At 45.0% G+C, this 16,458-nt stretch overlaps 1 protein-coding gene across 2 annotated transcripts in view; it reads right to left on the bottom strand.

Moving 5' to 3' along the window:
- Window positions 1-16,458, bottom strand: part of IL17RA (interleukin 17 receptor A) — a 395,542-nt gene that overhangs the window by 236,183 nt on the left and 142,901 nt on the right. The window contains exons 2-4 of one of the 2 annotated variants that reach the window (XM_069628649.1): window positions 11,319-11,343; window positions 8,792-8,938; window positions 8,018-8,142 (exon numbers count right to left, since the gene is read on the bottom strand). In XM_069628649.1, coding sequence (XP_069484750.1) covers window positions 8,018-8,142; window positions 8,792-8,938; window positions 11,319-11,343 — 297 coding nt within the window. Of the gene's footprint in view, window positions 1-8,017; window positions 8,143-8,791; window positions 8,939-11,318; window positions 11,344-16,458 lie in introns of those variants that run through there. The other variant, XM_069628650.1, reaches the window with a different exon arrangement.

Here is a 16,458-nt window from a genome sequence, read left to right as displayed (position 1 = left end):
ATGCCTCTTGTAGAGTGGGCTCTTGGCGTGAAAGGCAGAGTTTTTTCAGAGATGGAGTAACACAGCTGGATACAGTTAATAATCCGGTTTATAGTGAAAAGGTCGAATGACAAAATCTCGAACAAAAAAAATCTCGAACAAAAAAATCTCGAAAAAAAGTCGCATTTTTTTTAATACGTTTTTTATTCAAAATTCGTGCTCCTCTGGGAGGGGATCTCTGCTTAGTGCATCTGCTAGAGAATTGAGATCCCCTGGAACATGTTGCGATGACAGGAAGATGTTCCGTTTGAGTGCCCATGTCCAAATTTTCTCGGCAAGTTTGGACAGATTTGGCGAACGAGTCCCTCCCTGCTTGTTTATGTAAAACATGGCTCTAGTGCTGTCCGTCCGGATATGCACTGACAGATTCAGCAGGTAGGGTTCGAACGCTTGAAGCGCTCTGAATACTGCCAGAAGCTCTAGCAGGTTGATGTGATTCTTGGCCACCGAGTGAGACCAGAGCCACTGAGCTGTGTGGTGGAGGAGGTGAGCTCCCCACCCTGTTAGGCATGCATCGGTTGTGACTACCGCCTGTATCTCGGGATTGTAAAAGGGTTTCCCCTTGGACAGATTTTCTCTTGTCCACCAGTGAAGGCTTTGTACCAGTGTTGCGAAACGACCACTAGATCGTCCCACTGACCACTTGCCTGAGACCACTGTTTCGCCAACCATTCCTGCATGGGACGCATGCGCAGGCGCGCGTGTGCGACCAGGTAAATACATGACGCCATCATGCCTAGCAAACGCATTATCTGACGACGGGCCTGATATTGAGGAATTTGCAGTAGTATATTCCGAATTCTCTCCTCTGATGGAAAGATCAACCCCTCTTGTGTGTCTAGAATAGCTCCTAGGAACTGTTTGGAGGTGCTTGGCACCAGACTTGACTTTTTCTCGTTTATTGAGAAACCCAATTCGAATAGGAGGTCGATTGTTCTTTGAATGTTCGTTCTGCAAATCGCTGGGGTTTCCCCCGTGATGAGCCAGTCGTCCAGGTAAGGGTACACCAGGATTGCCTCCCTGCGTAGGTGTGCTGCCGCCACCGCCAGTACCTTGGTGAATACCCTTGGAGCTGAGGCTATTCCGAAGGGCAGTACCTTGAACTGGTAGTGCCGACTGTCCACCTTGAAGCGCAAGTACTTTCTGTGCGCTGGGAACATGGAAATATGAAAATAGCATATTTCATGTCCAATGTTGCCATATAGTCCCCTTTTTTAGGAGGGGGATTACCTCTTGGAGAGTAGTCATGCGAAACTTTTGGGGCTTGACATATTTGTTTGCAGGCCGTAAGTCTAATACTGGGCGCATTGTTAAATCTTTCTTTGGTACAAGGAAGTAAATTGAATAAATACCCTTGTTTACCTGGTGTCCCGGGACGAGTTCGATCGCGTCCTTTGCTAGCATATTGACGATGTCCTCGAGGAGGATTCTTTGGGGGTCTAGAGAATGTGTTCTTTGTCGTGGAGGGTGGTTTCGGGAACGCTCTAAGAGTTCTATGCAGTATCCTGCGGACACTGTGGACAGCACCCATCTGTCTGATGTGATCCCTTCCCAAGCTTGGGTGAAGTTGGAAATGCGTCCTCCTACTGGGGATGCGTGAGAAGGGACCCTGAACGAAGCGTCACTGTTTTGGTGGCGGCGTGCCGCCGCCTCTACTGGGGCTGCCTCTAACTTTAGCCCGTCCTCTCTTATTCCCTCTACTATAACTTTGGGTAGACTGTTGGTTATTGTTCCACTGCGTACCCTGGCCCTGGGAATAGTTTGACCCTCTTTGGGAATTTTGTCAGCGTGTGCGGCAAAAATTGCCATTACCCCTTTGATTAAGGGGTTTGATGGTTAGTTGACCTAGGGACTTGAGTGTTTCATACTCGTCCTTGGCATTTTCCAGAGCGTCCTCGACCGCCTTACCGAACAATAGATCTGGCTCCACCGGTTTGTCTAACAATGATGCTTGTGTTTCGGCCTTGAATCCAGACTGCCGTAACCAAGCCTGTCTCTTGATAACAGTACCCTCTGCTATCAATCTACCGGCATTATCTGCGGCATCAAAGGTTGCCTTTAAAATGCAACCGGATACGGCTCTCCCTTCCCCTGAGACTCGTGCAAATTGGCTCTTTAAGGGCTCTGGGGCGGAATCTATGAGTGCCGCGACTTCCTCCCACTGGTGGCAGTTATAACTCGCCAGTAGGGTGGTGGAGTTGGCGATTCTTGCTTGGTAGGCAGAAGTGGAGGCAACCGTTCTGCCGAACCCATAGATTTTCTTGCGCTCCTTGTCGGGAGGAGCTTCTGTTGATGACAAGGGTGTTCCTGCCCTCTTGCGGGTGTTTGTAACGACTAGGGAGTCCGGTTTCAGATGCCCTCTTATAAATAGTGGGTCTGATTGGGCTGCCCTGAATAGCTTCTCAATCCTGGGATTGACTGCTCTGGTGAGATTGAGGTTTACCAGTGAAGGGTCTATTCTTCTTTGGATGGACTTAAGGATAGGGATGGCCTGCGCAACAGGTCTCCTTTCTCCCACCAACTCTTCGGCAAAATCTCTTTCCTCTTGAGCTCCCTGGGTGTCAATGTGGAAATGGTTTGCTGCTCTAGATAGGACCTCATTTAGGAGGGGCTGGTTGTCTACAGGGGAGTCGGTAACCGGTGGTTCTTTATCTACCGGGGAATCTACCCTGTATATTTCTGGGTCGTCCTCTTCCTCCTCTTGTTCCTCATCGTCCCCATAGTAGCCTGTCCCAGACTGTTCTTCCAACATGCCCAAATCTGTATCCTCACAAAGGGAAGGATCTTCTTGTTCCTGAGAATAAGGGTGAATGTGGAAAGGATCTGAAGACTGTGTTGTTTCGAACCGGGACTTTTTACTTGGGGGACTAGGATCCTTGGAGCCTGAGGGTGCTGACCCGTCGGGGTTATAAGTGAGAAAATGTTCGGGATTTTTAGAATAGAAATCTGCCAATGATGACATTCTTGACATGACTATGTCCTCACTGGACCACTCTCTTGAACTGGGAATGACTTTGCTTGGGGGGAATTTCCCTGACTCATCTATAATAGAGGTCTGAGACCCGTCTGTTTGAGTGGAGTGGAATGTTTCTGCGGTGTGGAAGTAGGCTGAGACTGCTTCCTCTGTTTTCCCCCCTCCCTGTGGCTGGAAGAGTGTTTGCCCTGCTTCTTTGGGCCTTCGGAGCTTTTCGACGCCTGGCATCGAGCTTCGGTAGTGGTGGTACTATCCTTCGGCCGTGTAGGTTGGGAATCGGGAATGGGCGTTACTTGTACGGATGCCGACTCCTGGAGAGCGGTCTGGGGATAGAGGTCGCTTTCGTCTTCTGACGATCGAACCTCGGTTACCTTGGGGAGCGAGGCACTTTTGGCAATAGAGGATGATTGCCTGGCGTCATGCGGCGATCTAGATTGCGAACGCCCAGAGGACGCAGATTCGGACCGTTGCCTATGTGCCTCTTTCCGAGAGCTCGACGTGCGCGTCGAGTCTCGGTGGGACTTTGTGTGTTGGAAGTGCTGTGGGTTGCGCTTACGTCGCCGGGGGTCTTCCCCATAGCTGCCCTGCCGGACGACCTTCCGAGGTCGGGGACCTGCGCCTGGCTGTCTTTCGACGCCGTGTTGCCCTCGCCGTCCAAAAGTACGGCGTTGCTGCCGTCGCTGAAGGCACCCTCCGCGGCCATGGCCTCTTGACGCCTGGCGTGGTGGGCCCAACGCTTGGTGGAACGGTCTTTTAGTGTTTTAGGTTTGAACCTACTACACGCTCTGCAATTTGCCTTGGGGTGATCCCTTGGCAAGCAGAGATTGCATGTGGCGTGTGTCAACCCAAGGATACTTGTGGTTGCACTTGGGCAAAATTGGAAAGGGGTACCCTCCATAAGCACCTTGAGGCAGCAGGCTGGTAAGTGTAGGGATATATATAAGAGAATATATAAGAGTGTAGAGTATGTCCAACCCCACTCTCCCTACTTGTAGGGCTGAGGCCAGAGGCCTTCCGAGGCCCGGGCCAAGGCCAGAGGCTTTCCTAGGCCCACTCCGTTGTGAAGTTCTCGACGGTCGACTTCTTCTCCGGTTCGGCGTCGAGTGTCGAATTTCGGTGGCTCGACGTTAGGGTGGAGAAATATAACAATATTTTTCAAAGTATGGCTAATGCCAGGGAACTCCGCTGAATGCTTCCGACCAGTATGGCGGAAAAAAACAATTTGAGGGTCCTACACGCGTGAGGGATCATGAGTACAGTGGACGTCACACTAGGGATAGTATTACTGGCACGCCCTGTGTCGACGCCCATTTTCGAGTTTCGAAAAACAAACTGTAATACTCCGCGAGTTACTATTACCTTTGCCCAGTCAAAAATTAAAACCAACTCTTCCTTCTGCATCATACTTGCAAAACAACTCAACGCAGCTTCCTAAAAATCCAAATATTTCTCATAGTTTCTCCAAGTTTTCTCCATAAATATTCAGCTACAATTTATCCCAACTTTGCTAACATCATTAACACAACCCAACAATGCTCCTTTGCACTCTAAATGTATACTACCGCAGTCAATGTGAGAGACTGAGCGACCAATACCTTAACCAACTGAGTTACCTTGGGTTCTGTGCACGGCTCCTTTCTGAGCCCCCCCTTCGTGTCTTCTACTGAAGACTGTTAGTTCTGGCACCACTAGCCACTTGTTTGAAGTCTGCGTGGCAAAGCAAAAGAATGTCATCTCTGCTTGACAAGGCCATAACGTATGGCGCAATTTAACTGAACTGTTCGCATTAATAAAAAACACTGATCTCCCTTAAACCTCTTTTTTTTAGCTGAAATGCATTATAAGATAATATGCACATTCTTTAAGGTCTAAATAAACTTTTTTGTATTTCCTCAGAGCTATCAAACAGGTGCTTGCTTTCTATTTCCTGAAAGCAAAACCCTTTGCAGGCTGTGTATTACTAAAACTTCTTCACTGTTTGAAATGTGTTAGCAGCCCAAGCAATGTTATCTCTGTTTGGCACGATCATAAATTGTGGGAACGTTAGCTAAAATGTTTGCAATAGCAAAACCACTTTACAGTGTCTCTTTTAAAACTAAACGCAGACCACAGCTTTACGTGGGGCCTAAAAAAATGAAACCTTTGTCTATGTGCTCGACGCAAAATAAAAATGACATAATAAAATATACATCTTCACTGGTCAAAAATGCGGCTGTTTCTGTGGCAATTGTGACAAAAACGACATTGCTTTGGTAAAAAGTAAAATAAGGAACCCTTGGAATATGCAAAAAAAATGTTTTTCTTTGAACTCAACAGACAATAAATGATGCATCACACTTCATACCACATATAACATGAGTTAGTTTTCATGGACACACAAAACATATAACATAACTAATATTCAAAAACTGTTGTTCATTAAAAGCTAATTGCCCTTTTCTCCATTTATATACAGTAAAAACATGCAGTAAAATGAAATCCAGCTTCACTCACCATATACACTTATGCATGTGTCTGGTCAACACGTTTAAATCTTCATGGAGTTTTGAGGCCTGTAGCTATCTGGAATACAATGGCTGCCTTTTGCAGACCTATATTCTACATCAAAAATCTACATTCTGTGTTAATTATCTTGTGTGCAATGTAAGCATTCCTTTATGTTTCATATTGCCCTAAATAAGCATGTCCAGTGTTACCTATTTCCAATATTTCCAATGTACTTGCCTTAAATAAAAGCAGCCTAGATGCCTCAATGGCCAATGCTCTCGAATTCTGTAATGTTGGACAGAAGGGAGGGCTATATTTACCTGTCTGTCACCAGAGAGAGAGAGGCTGCTCCTCTACATTATGTCAATATCCAGCAAGGCCTGTGACTGAAGACTAGACCGCTCATAAAGGTTCATCTGAGTGATCCCTGCGGATCCGGGCTTCTTTCTCGTCACCGTTTCTTCACTCAGATTTTCATGATAGTCATCCCTATTTTTCCTTGTCTCAGTCCTTTTTACTTCTAGCATACTATATAAGTATATAGGACAGGAGGGTAGAGGTGGAGATAGTGGGGTGCAGAAGAGGTGGGGGTCTTAAGTGGATACCGTATTCTCCCACAATCGTCATCACCGGTCCAATCGGGGATTTCACCTCCCATGAGAACCCTCTGCTGAGTACCCAGAGGGGCTAAGCGGTAGCAGCCTCGCCTTCCTAGACTAATGGGAAGGGGCTCCCCCTATAGAAGCAGTGACGACATCCTGGAATTCTTCACAGTGCCCAAACAGATCCCTTGCACGAGTCCCCGATCTTCCAAATGATCATTTCACATGAAGAAAAAAAAAGAAGCTTACATGGAAAACACAAAAGGGCTGACACAGACTTCTAATTAAACTATTCTGACTGCTGTAAAAGCCCATGCATTTCTTATTTACTTTACAATGCCCGGATTGATAATGCTCCCCTCACTTCTTATTACGGAAATTTTCTGTGTAAAGAATTCTCTCTCTCTTCCAAAGAAAAAAAGTAATTTCTTAAAAGATTATTAAATATTCTTAACATCCATTGGCTGTAATTATTTGCATTGTGCAGTCCACAATTATGGAAGATTAGATTGGTGATTGTATTTATTTATGTATTGTGCATTTGTAAGGTGCTTCTACATCAAGAAATTGTGTTTTAAAGCACCCACAGGGCAAACGGGGAGGGAACATGGGGACAAAATGAAAATAGAATATAAACAGATGAACAAGAAAGAGATGGTCTACTAGGCCTTGTGAGCATGTGGAGTGTGCAAATGCAGAGAGAAGAAGGGGCAAGGGAAGTGGTAACTGCTAGGTGTTCCAGAGGGGCAGTCCCAGGGAGCCAGTTGTGAGCAATAGTTAAGTGCCTGGCAAAGATCACTTGGTAAAGAGTGGTCCCTGCCAATACATAAGTGCAGGCCTATGAGAGAACATGGGCAATAGGTGCCCAAAGGCAAGTGCTGGGAGAGGGTGGGAGCCTGAAAGCGATTGAGCGGAAGGCCAGGACACAGAAGCACACAAGGTCCCAGGCCACCAATCTCAGTAACTGTGGGGTTTAGCACAGGACAGAGAGGGGGAAGGAGGAGGTGAGGAGGAGTCTTGAGGAACTTCCGGAATTTGCGGCGATCTTGCTCAAGACGGAGAGGAAGGGGGAGGCTGTTCCAGAGGAGGTAGCCAGCAGAGGAAAGAGATTGGCCACCAGCTTGCTGCTTAGAGAAGCGCTTGACGAGCGTAGAGATCTGGAGGGAGAGCATTTGGTTACAGAAAGTTGTAGATAGCATGGTCCCCGGCCCTTTACAGCCTAATGGATGATGCAGAGGGATTTGAATTGTCTCATCGCTGTAACCAGGAGCCAGTGAAGAGACTTTACGGGCTGGAGAGATACAGTCCCTGGGCTTTAGGCCGAGGATAAACTGGAGAGGGCGGAGAGAGGGTAGATTAAGGAAGAGGCTGTTGTAGTAGTCCAGCCTAGAGAGTACCAGAGCACTAGACACATTGAGCTTCTGGGGAAAAGTGAGATTCTCTGATCTATTATTTATGTGACCAAGAATTACTGTAAAAAGACATACATGTACACCAAATCACTATACTTTCACAGTAAAGAACTACATATTTATAATTTGTTAAATAATAGGGGGGAACAAGGGGGAATTACGGGTCTCTTTAGTTGTACAGTACTCAATGAAATGTAGTGTCTTAGCGAAGAGATTTATTTCTGTAGGTAGTACTGACGGTTCACATTTAGACCCTAGCAGCGACACCCATACTGATATTGGACTTTACCTCCTTGCACTAATCCCAGACTACTACCACGGTCACAGTTGTGCTCAATTGGTTGACACCACTCGCACAAGGAAATTACTGCCACTGACATTTTCAAATTCTTTCTGGAAGACATCAGTATGCTTTGACCCTCTCTCTTACTTACCCAGGAGACACTTCCACTTCCACCCTTGCATTACTCAGCAGAATATTGTAATTTAACCTTTGCACTTACTGGTTTTCCATCTGGACGATTCTGGTTCTCCAATACGTTTTCAAACACGAGCTCAACACACAGCTGCTCATTACCATTCATCTTCAACACCAGGAGCTGCACTCCCTGCAGGAACAAAATACTGGCTGTGAAGATAAAGAGGTGGAAAAAACAGGAAGCAGAAATAAGGGATTAGAACTTAGCTAAACGAAAAGTTACACATTACAGAAGTGAGAGACTCTGAACTGCAGTGTTAGAGTGAGTAGTGGACTATGCAGAGCTTAAAAAAATGCTCTAGTGGAATAAATGCATTCCTGTTGAAATATATAAATAGCTTGATGTAGAATTATCACGCTCCCAAAAGAAATTGCTAATTGCTCTATCAAAAAAGTGAATTATCCATTTTCGATTAATGTCCTTATTCATGAAGGCGTGGGAGGTTCTGTGAACCAGGCATGGCCTTGGAATTTCCCACTAAAAATGTTCCTGGGTATAGGTATCCTACAGAAAAACTGTTGCGAATAGAGTAATTCAATTAGAACCATATTATATATGCATCCATTGGGCGGCACCTCCACAAAAGAGCACATTTGTCCCATTGTGTCAAAGAAGAAGTCTGTAAAAGCTACCACAATGCTGTGTTCAATGAAGACAATGAAGATACCACCTTCCGCCCCCATAGCCTGCCTACCAGTGGACAGGGAGAAATCTTGTGAGGAAACCTTATCATATGGCCAGCCTTCAGCACACCCAGGCTTTCGGCAATTTAAAAGTCTGCATTCATCAAAATCTCACCATCTGTGGCAACCTTCCACTCTATCTGCAGCGTTGGATACAGGTGTCCCATTTGATCTCGAGAGAAGTTATGGTGAACGCTGAGGAAGCTTGGCGCAGAGGGTGTCCAATTGTAAGCGCGCAGCCAGCTCTGGTGTAAGCAACTACCTGTTAGCCAATGCAAAACAAAAGAGTTGAGCCTTTTCATGTCAGGCAATCACATTACTTCATCATGGTCCCATAAAGGTGACTGTATAAGCACTAATTCGTCAAACTTGTCTGAGACAAGAGAATCCATACTCCTATGATTAGTGTATAATTAATATTGTTTGGAAAATAGCAGCAAGAAATAAAGAGCATGGGTGTGTAGTGTGCATGTATATGCGTCTCTCTAGTGTGGTATGTGAGTCTAGTGTGGTCTAGTGTGGTGCATGTGTTTGTGTCAGGTGTATATTATGGGTCTGTGCATAGTGTGGGTGTGTGTGGGTGGGTGTGTGTGTTTTAGAAAGAGCAAGTAGCAGCGCGAAAACTTCGGACAAGCTGCCCATTTAAAAGAAGTCTGAAAACAGTCCCGTAAAGTGATTGGACGGGAGGGGAGGCTCAGAAAATAAAGAGAAATCGTTCTTTTTTTAGGGTCAGGTTGTCTATAGAATTCACGCTAGCAACCACGAGGTGAAGGGCCATCTTCGTATAGCCATATTAGATAAAAGAGTGTAGGGCTGCCCTATATGGTCAATCCGCTGAACCCCCCCCCCCATGTAGAAAAAGCTACAACTGCTGTCTGAAAAGGGGTGAATGGTGTGTCTAAATTGCTATATCTTATTTCAAAAGGAATTACAAGCAGTGGTAAATTCTAAATCTTGGTCATGGACTTTTAGGCTTCCGTTTGTCAAATTACAGGATTACTGCAAATGGACTCCTACCAAAGGGACCACCATGATGCCTACTGTGTTACCTATCAAAGCTTAGTGAAATCCATTTGTGCAGAACAATACTCTTGCACACCTTTTATCCTGTGATGCTCCTGCACGGCTGTTCTCCCACGACTAATCTTTTAGTAAATAGGTTAGGCAGGTGCATGACACCTCAAACACAGAAAGCGTTGCGAACATGCCATATCGACACCTCCATATAAGAGGCCTTAATTATTACCTTTCTCCCCAGCTACTAGGGTTACACCCTTAACAGCTCCTTAATCAGATAACAAATCGCCTGGAGATTTCACTACTTTCGGCCACAACGAATACAGCGAGTTTCCCACTCCCCGTTACAGCTGCTCTAGTCTTTCTTTGCAAAGATTGAAATTCAGCTTTCTAACGTAGCCCTGGCCCTTCAAATCCCTTCTCCCAGATCCCATACAATGACCCCATGACAGTCCCCTCTCAGTAGCTCAATCCTGCTAAAACAAAGAAAAGAAATGAAAGAGCAAAAAAATAGCTTGCACTTTAAATATGCAAAACTATCCTCCCGTCGTGCTGCCCCGCACCACCATAGATACCCCCAAATCCCATGCCTGACCCGCCCATGAAAAACATACAGGGTACATAGTCTCTTAGCAGATCTAAAGATGCTCTGTGCAACGAGCGCACCAGTGGCGCACTTTCGACACATTTTGTGCCATGATGATTGCCACAAGTTCTGGCTCAATGATTTATACTTTGCTAAAATGGAGGTCAGGTCCTCTGTCAGTTGAGAATATCTGCTGGTACATTTGGGTCGACGCCTTGGCAGATGCTCTGTCACAATTTCAGATCAATGTCCATGCATAATTTCAGCATTTGTAACAATCATGGCACTTGCGGGATACAGTACCAATTCACTGGGACTGCTGGAGCAATTGACATTAAAACAACAATGTAATTAAGTTGTCTCGGGTGAGTGAAGTAGTAAGATGCTCTTGAGAGAGAACTCAAACAAGCAACACCACAATCATAAACCCTTTTGGGGGAGAGGATAGTTAGCCTTTTAGGAAGCAGTAGAAATCATGAATGAAGAGACATGCCATTCGGTACATCGTTAGTGGAAATGCGATTCGGTACAGATCACGCTAAGCAAAATAGGATTTGAAGCCGTGGGTTGCTATTGAGAACTGAATGTACAATATAATTAATGGAATGCTGGGTCAGTTTGCAGTAAACATTCATTTTGTTCATGTATAGGTTTTCCTGGGTTTTACATAGTAAAAGAAGAGTTGAAGCACTTGTACTGTTAAAGCAATCTATGAAAGTGAAACGACAAAGCTGGGAAAGAAATCAAAGTGAGACAGAGGCCATAGAAAACCAACAGTTATTTTCCTTGCCCAGAGAGAGAGCCAGTGGCATCATAGTGAAAAATGTAATAAACCCCTAAAACTTCAAAAGGAGCATACATTAAAGGCAGGCAGGGCAAAGGCCCACCACACAATGGAGTGCATATTTTGTAGTTTAAGAAATGTTTTAAAATATAGTACACCACATTAATACATACATTGGCCCATAGTTGTCCATTTAGCCCATCTGGCGGATACACTAATAGTAAGAAAATTTCACAAAATAAGGAACAGACTTACTGTGTGTGACATGACATTTGAGACCCTGTAATAAAAAAGGAAAAAAAAGTCAGTTAAGTGAATTGCCACATTAACCTTATAACTTCCAGTCTTGGAAACCCACTGATCCCATAAAAAGCCCAGCCCAAACTCTACACCTGGGCCTTACAAAGTCAGAGTCATCATAACTTATGTTCTGATTTCATTCAAACTTCAGCATTGAGATGATCTTTCCATTATACATGTAATTTATCTGCATTGTATAGACGATGGGCATACTTTTCTGCTGGCTCTAGTTGGTTTGTGCATGGCCAATACATTAACTTACAAGTTAGCCTATGAAGGCAAGCGTCCCCAGATAGCACAACCCTCCCCACAATGAGAGGCAAGAATGGACTCTCCCACGAATGGGAATAAGGCTAGGACCAAGTGCGGGTGAGTTTAAGGGAAGCTTTATCGAAGTCAAACTAGGGCATGCAAAGAACTCTCCAAACTCCGAGAGCGCTCTGTCTGACAATCGCAAAGACAGGCGTTTATGTTTACAAAAAGTGCCATAGGCACCTACACACTATAGTGGGCACATAGACATGGGGATTGGGTGGCGTCGACTATCTATATGTGCAGCTGTGATGCGTCGCTCCGTGGTTGGTGGACACCGCCGGGTGCCAATGTGGGTGGGCAGGTCAGCTGGGCTCATCCGGGAGGCGCTGTCCGGTCAGGCGTGGTCAGTGTCATTGATGGACGTCTTCCTTGGCTTTCTGCCCTAAGGGCCAGGCATACCCCATTCATTCAATGCTGCAATGTCAGTTGCCCTGTAAATCCTACAATAGGTTATTCTACAGGTTAATATAACACAGGAGGAATGCGCATTAGGTGGGGTACTTTGGTGATACATCAATATAGGGTTGCGGTTATTCTGTTAACTAGGTATTATAGGCCATGGGGTTGGGTCTCAGGGCACGGGGTAAGCTGTCTGAGCTTTGGATCTCGTTAGAAGTCATGACGGATGCTTTTACACAATGTTAGTGCAATATTAGGTGTCTTCTTTTACAAGCGTCATTAACCTGGGGTGAACTGGTGGGTCGTGGGACCTATGAGGGGGCGCCTCTGGTTATGGCCGGATTTTGCTGCTGGGCTGTAAATAATTCAGGTGGCTGTTTGTGGCCATGTGAGCTGCGGGGGAATCATGAATGCCTAAAGCGGCTTCAGCCGAATTGGGGGAGGTGAGGCAGTGTAGCTCGGGCCTTTGCTTTCTCTGACAGGCTTCAATGGGAAGGGAGGGGAGGTGGCCTTGGATATGCCCGCGATGATAGCCTTCTCGCAAGCTGCAAATCGTATCGAATTGCATTGACAATGAGGGGATTTGTATAATGTAATAATGTATAATGTAAAAATGGCTAAGGGGTTACACATCTATAGTATTTACATCAGTACATATTAATTTCAGAATTCGTTAACTATATCTACAGCTCCATTAGTCACTATAGGGTAAGTATTTGCAATATTAGCAGTTTTAGCATCACATTGTAAACACGATACGTGAGGTAGCATTAGGGTTGGTGGAGCACGCAGGAGCAACAGACCAATACGGTTGACAGCAGTAATACACGTTAAACCTGTACATTTGCACTTGATGGCCTTCTACGTATCTCATTTAAGCAATTGACATGAGCTCACAATACTGTCACGCTTGTGTTCCTTTGCACTCTAGCAGCATCAGGGTAGTCATGGCATAAGGACTTGGTATCATTCACTACATTACCCCTAGAGAAGCACATAGTAGGAGGCCAGGGGCCCCGAGTGTGTGGGCACACTGAGGGGGTCCGAGTGTCGTGACCATGTGGTCATGCAATGACACATTCTTTTGTTCGTACAGCGTTTGTAGATTTTTGACACGGAGGTCGTGCAGAAGGGATATCGTTGTAATGCAATATATATGTATGAGCAGTTTCTTGGTGTGGGATTAAGGCTTTTGTTTCATCGAGGACGGTTTATAGTTATTTTCCAAGCCAGCCCCGCTGCCCGGGTCACGCTGAGGATAATGATGCACTGCGGAAGGTGAAAGATACAGTGTTTGCTCTAACACTAGCTCATGTCCGACTGGTCGTGGGAACGGCTTTTCAGCAGATCTGCCAGGGAGCGGAGGCAACAGGGTAGACAAAGACTCTCTGAAGGTGGGGGCCGTGCTGCAGCGCACATAGAGTCATGTCTTAAGATGGCATTCTGGTTTTCAAAATGGTTCCCAGGGTCTTAGCCTAATACAGTACATGTGGTCCATGTGTCAGCCAGTGGTCCACCCATCACCTGGGCCCTGGTGGCAGGGGGTCCCCTGACGAGTCAGACATCACAAGGAGGGGACTGCAGGGGAGGGGGTCTCTTTGACCTGTCCTCCCATACACCTATTACTCCCGTACAAGACCTCTCCCCTGCATTCATGAGCATCATTGTTATGAAACAATCAGCAGCCTGTAGATGAGTGGCGTACCAGCGAACTTTACTCCCTAAGAAACAGGTACATGGAAGTCAAAATACTCAAAAAGACAAAAATTGGATAAAATCGAGACATGAAAGCCTGCACACCAGCTTCCACAAACAGAGATCTAGTGAGACGTTTAGATAAGTGTTACGAGCACACCAGTATCACAGGAAGGGGTTCTATTCTAAAGCCTGATCTGAAGTGGAAAAATGCATATTCCAACAAAATACCATGAGAAAAGTAGGGTGCATTGCAAAATGATATCTGTTTTACGCTTAAATCATATTTTCTCACCTATACCCCTATCGGTAGTGAGAGTTACTTTTTACTTCCAACTTTAAAAAAAAAAGAAACAAAAAAAAAAAGGAGTAAAATACTCCCTCTTCAAAATCCTACCCGTAGCCCTGAATGCAGAAGCGCACGCAGCAGGGCCTTTAAATGGTTTTCAAATGAGAGGAAATGGCATTTCCATCCTCTTTGTAAATTGCCATCTCAACCAGTCCTTACACTTATTGTGAAATTTCCACTTCAAAGTCTGCTAAAATCTTCATATATATTGAAGATGAAACATAATTAAATAGCAGCTCATTTCTAGTACACACATCATTGTAGTATAAAAATCCAAACAAACCCCTTTCCTTCTATGCTATGTGGTATTTGTAAGTAAAGAGAAAGTCTAAGAATCAGTGCACAAAGCAGGCTTGTTTTCTTGAAACTGGGTATATTTAGAAAAGATTGTTTTTATAAATACTGTGCACTGTGTGCCAACATATTTTGAGTGGCTTGCTTGCACTTAGTATATAATGGAAAATGATATGCATACGATACGGCGGTAGTCTCTGCTCTATAGTTAAGGTGAGTCGGATGTTGCACAGGAAATCGAAAAAATGAATCGATAATAACTTGACTCGTGTGACGGATGTGGTGAACATTTCCAGACAATGTTGTTTGCCCGGGCCCCGCCAGACTACAACATTTGGGAAAGATTCTTTAAAAATAAAAAATGTTATTAAGAAAACAAAAAAGCATGGTTAGCCCAGACCCCATTAATTTTTCCAAAGCGCCACAGTCAACACTGCTAAATGGAGTTGGATCAGGTTTGAAACAACTTGGCTATGATCCTTTTGTGGTTTGGAGTTATTTGATCCAGTACTTTAAAAAAAATATTTAACGGAGAAGGGTAACAGCCGCCATCTTTTTTTTTTTTTTTTTTAAATCGATGCAAGGGATACGTTATACCCCGGGATATTGGAAAATAAAAACACAGAAAAAAGCTGTTTGCAGTTCAGAAAACATCGAAATGCCATCAGGAAAGAGGTGGGGGAGGCAAGAGGTCACCGAGTGAAATTTGGGAGTTGGAGGGGGGCTAGAGACCAAGATTGCAATACAAGACTCAAACATTTTTCCTATACCCATGGGTATTACCTGGGGTACAACCGCAGCTACCCGACATTTCCACTGAAACTGCATCACAGAAACGACAGTTGTTGTGGGGGGAATGGGAGAGAGCAGGGGAGGTGAGGCGGCCATCAGGGGAGTGTTTGGGGGGAGCAGGCACAGAGGAGGTAGGCACTTGGTGAGGGGTGTGGGAGGGCAAAAAAAGAATATTTTCACAATTCACCCCCCCCCCAAAATAAACCGTCAGTATAATCACTACATATAACCGAGGGTATTTGTAGTTCACTGTTAATACAACTGTGGTTATAAAAAAAAGTTATATATATACACACCGCTACAGTGATGATGGGGGTGGAAAATAAGCCATGGCCAGTGACACGATAGTGTTTTAAGGTACAGAGTGGGCATGGCCAAGTGGGCGTTATATACAGTAAGCACGTCCGAAGGCCATGGCTAGTGGCCCGTTTGTGTTGAAAATATACAACCGTGCCCAGTGGTGCAAAAAAATAAAAAAATATGGTGTTGCAAAAGGTCTGGTAGTGGGCAAATAAGTGGGCACAGCGGAAGGCCATGGTAAGTAGCGTGGAAAAAACTATGGTATAGCAATACTCTTGAAATTCAATGAAAAAAAACGTTACAGATCAATTAAGGGGAGAAACAATGCAACAACACCCCTGAAATTCAGTTCATTTCGGTGACATTGCCGGTTCATATCGTTGTGGGAGTCGTCGCCAATATGTGGAACTATAGTGTGTGTACCCAGTTGGGGTGTAAAGCGCCTCGCCTTTTTGTTTTTCTCCCGGCTGGAAATTGCCATGAATAAACTTTATATGGACTTGAGTTCTGTGTTTAATAACACATTGCAGCAGAGTGCTATCCTGACACATACAGTTCTTGGGTCATATTCAAATTATTACAAGACAGATCAATTTGAGCATAAAAGTTGTACACAGTGAAATCATCTCCATCTCTTCTCCCTAGCATTCTTCATGAGCGGATTTATTTCCACCCTTCAGCTCTAAAACTACACCCAAGCATCATGTCCTTGCTCACTCACGTTTCTCTCCTTCCACGGTAGTAGGACTCCCATTCCCCTCCATAGCCCCTCTAAAACGGATATCCTTTTTGTGGATAATTCAGCCTACCAGAACCACATAGTATCACACTGTTGCATTCACATCTTTCAGTTTCCCCCCACATCTCCTCACTTCCGTCACTCTCAACATTGACCTACTTCCCCACTAAGCATTGCCTGAAGGGTGCCCAAAAAACACGGTCTGCTGCCGT

This window comes from Ambystoma mexicanum, chromosome 12 (assembly GCF_040938575.1).
Source record: "Ambystoma mexicanum isolate Mex_15411 chromosome 12, UKY_AmexF1_1, whole genome shotgun sequence".
Classification (NCBI taxonomy): Eukaryota; Metazoa; Chordata; class Amphibia; order Caudata; family Ambystomatidae; genus Ambystoma; species Ambystoma mexicanum.
Note: the sequence above shows the minus strand (reverse complement) of the source record. Positions and strands in the feature narration are given on the sequence as shown.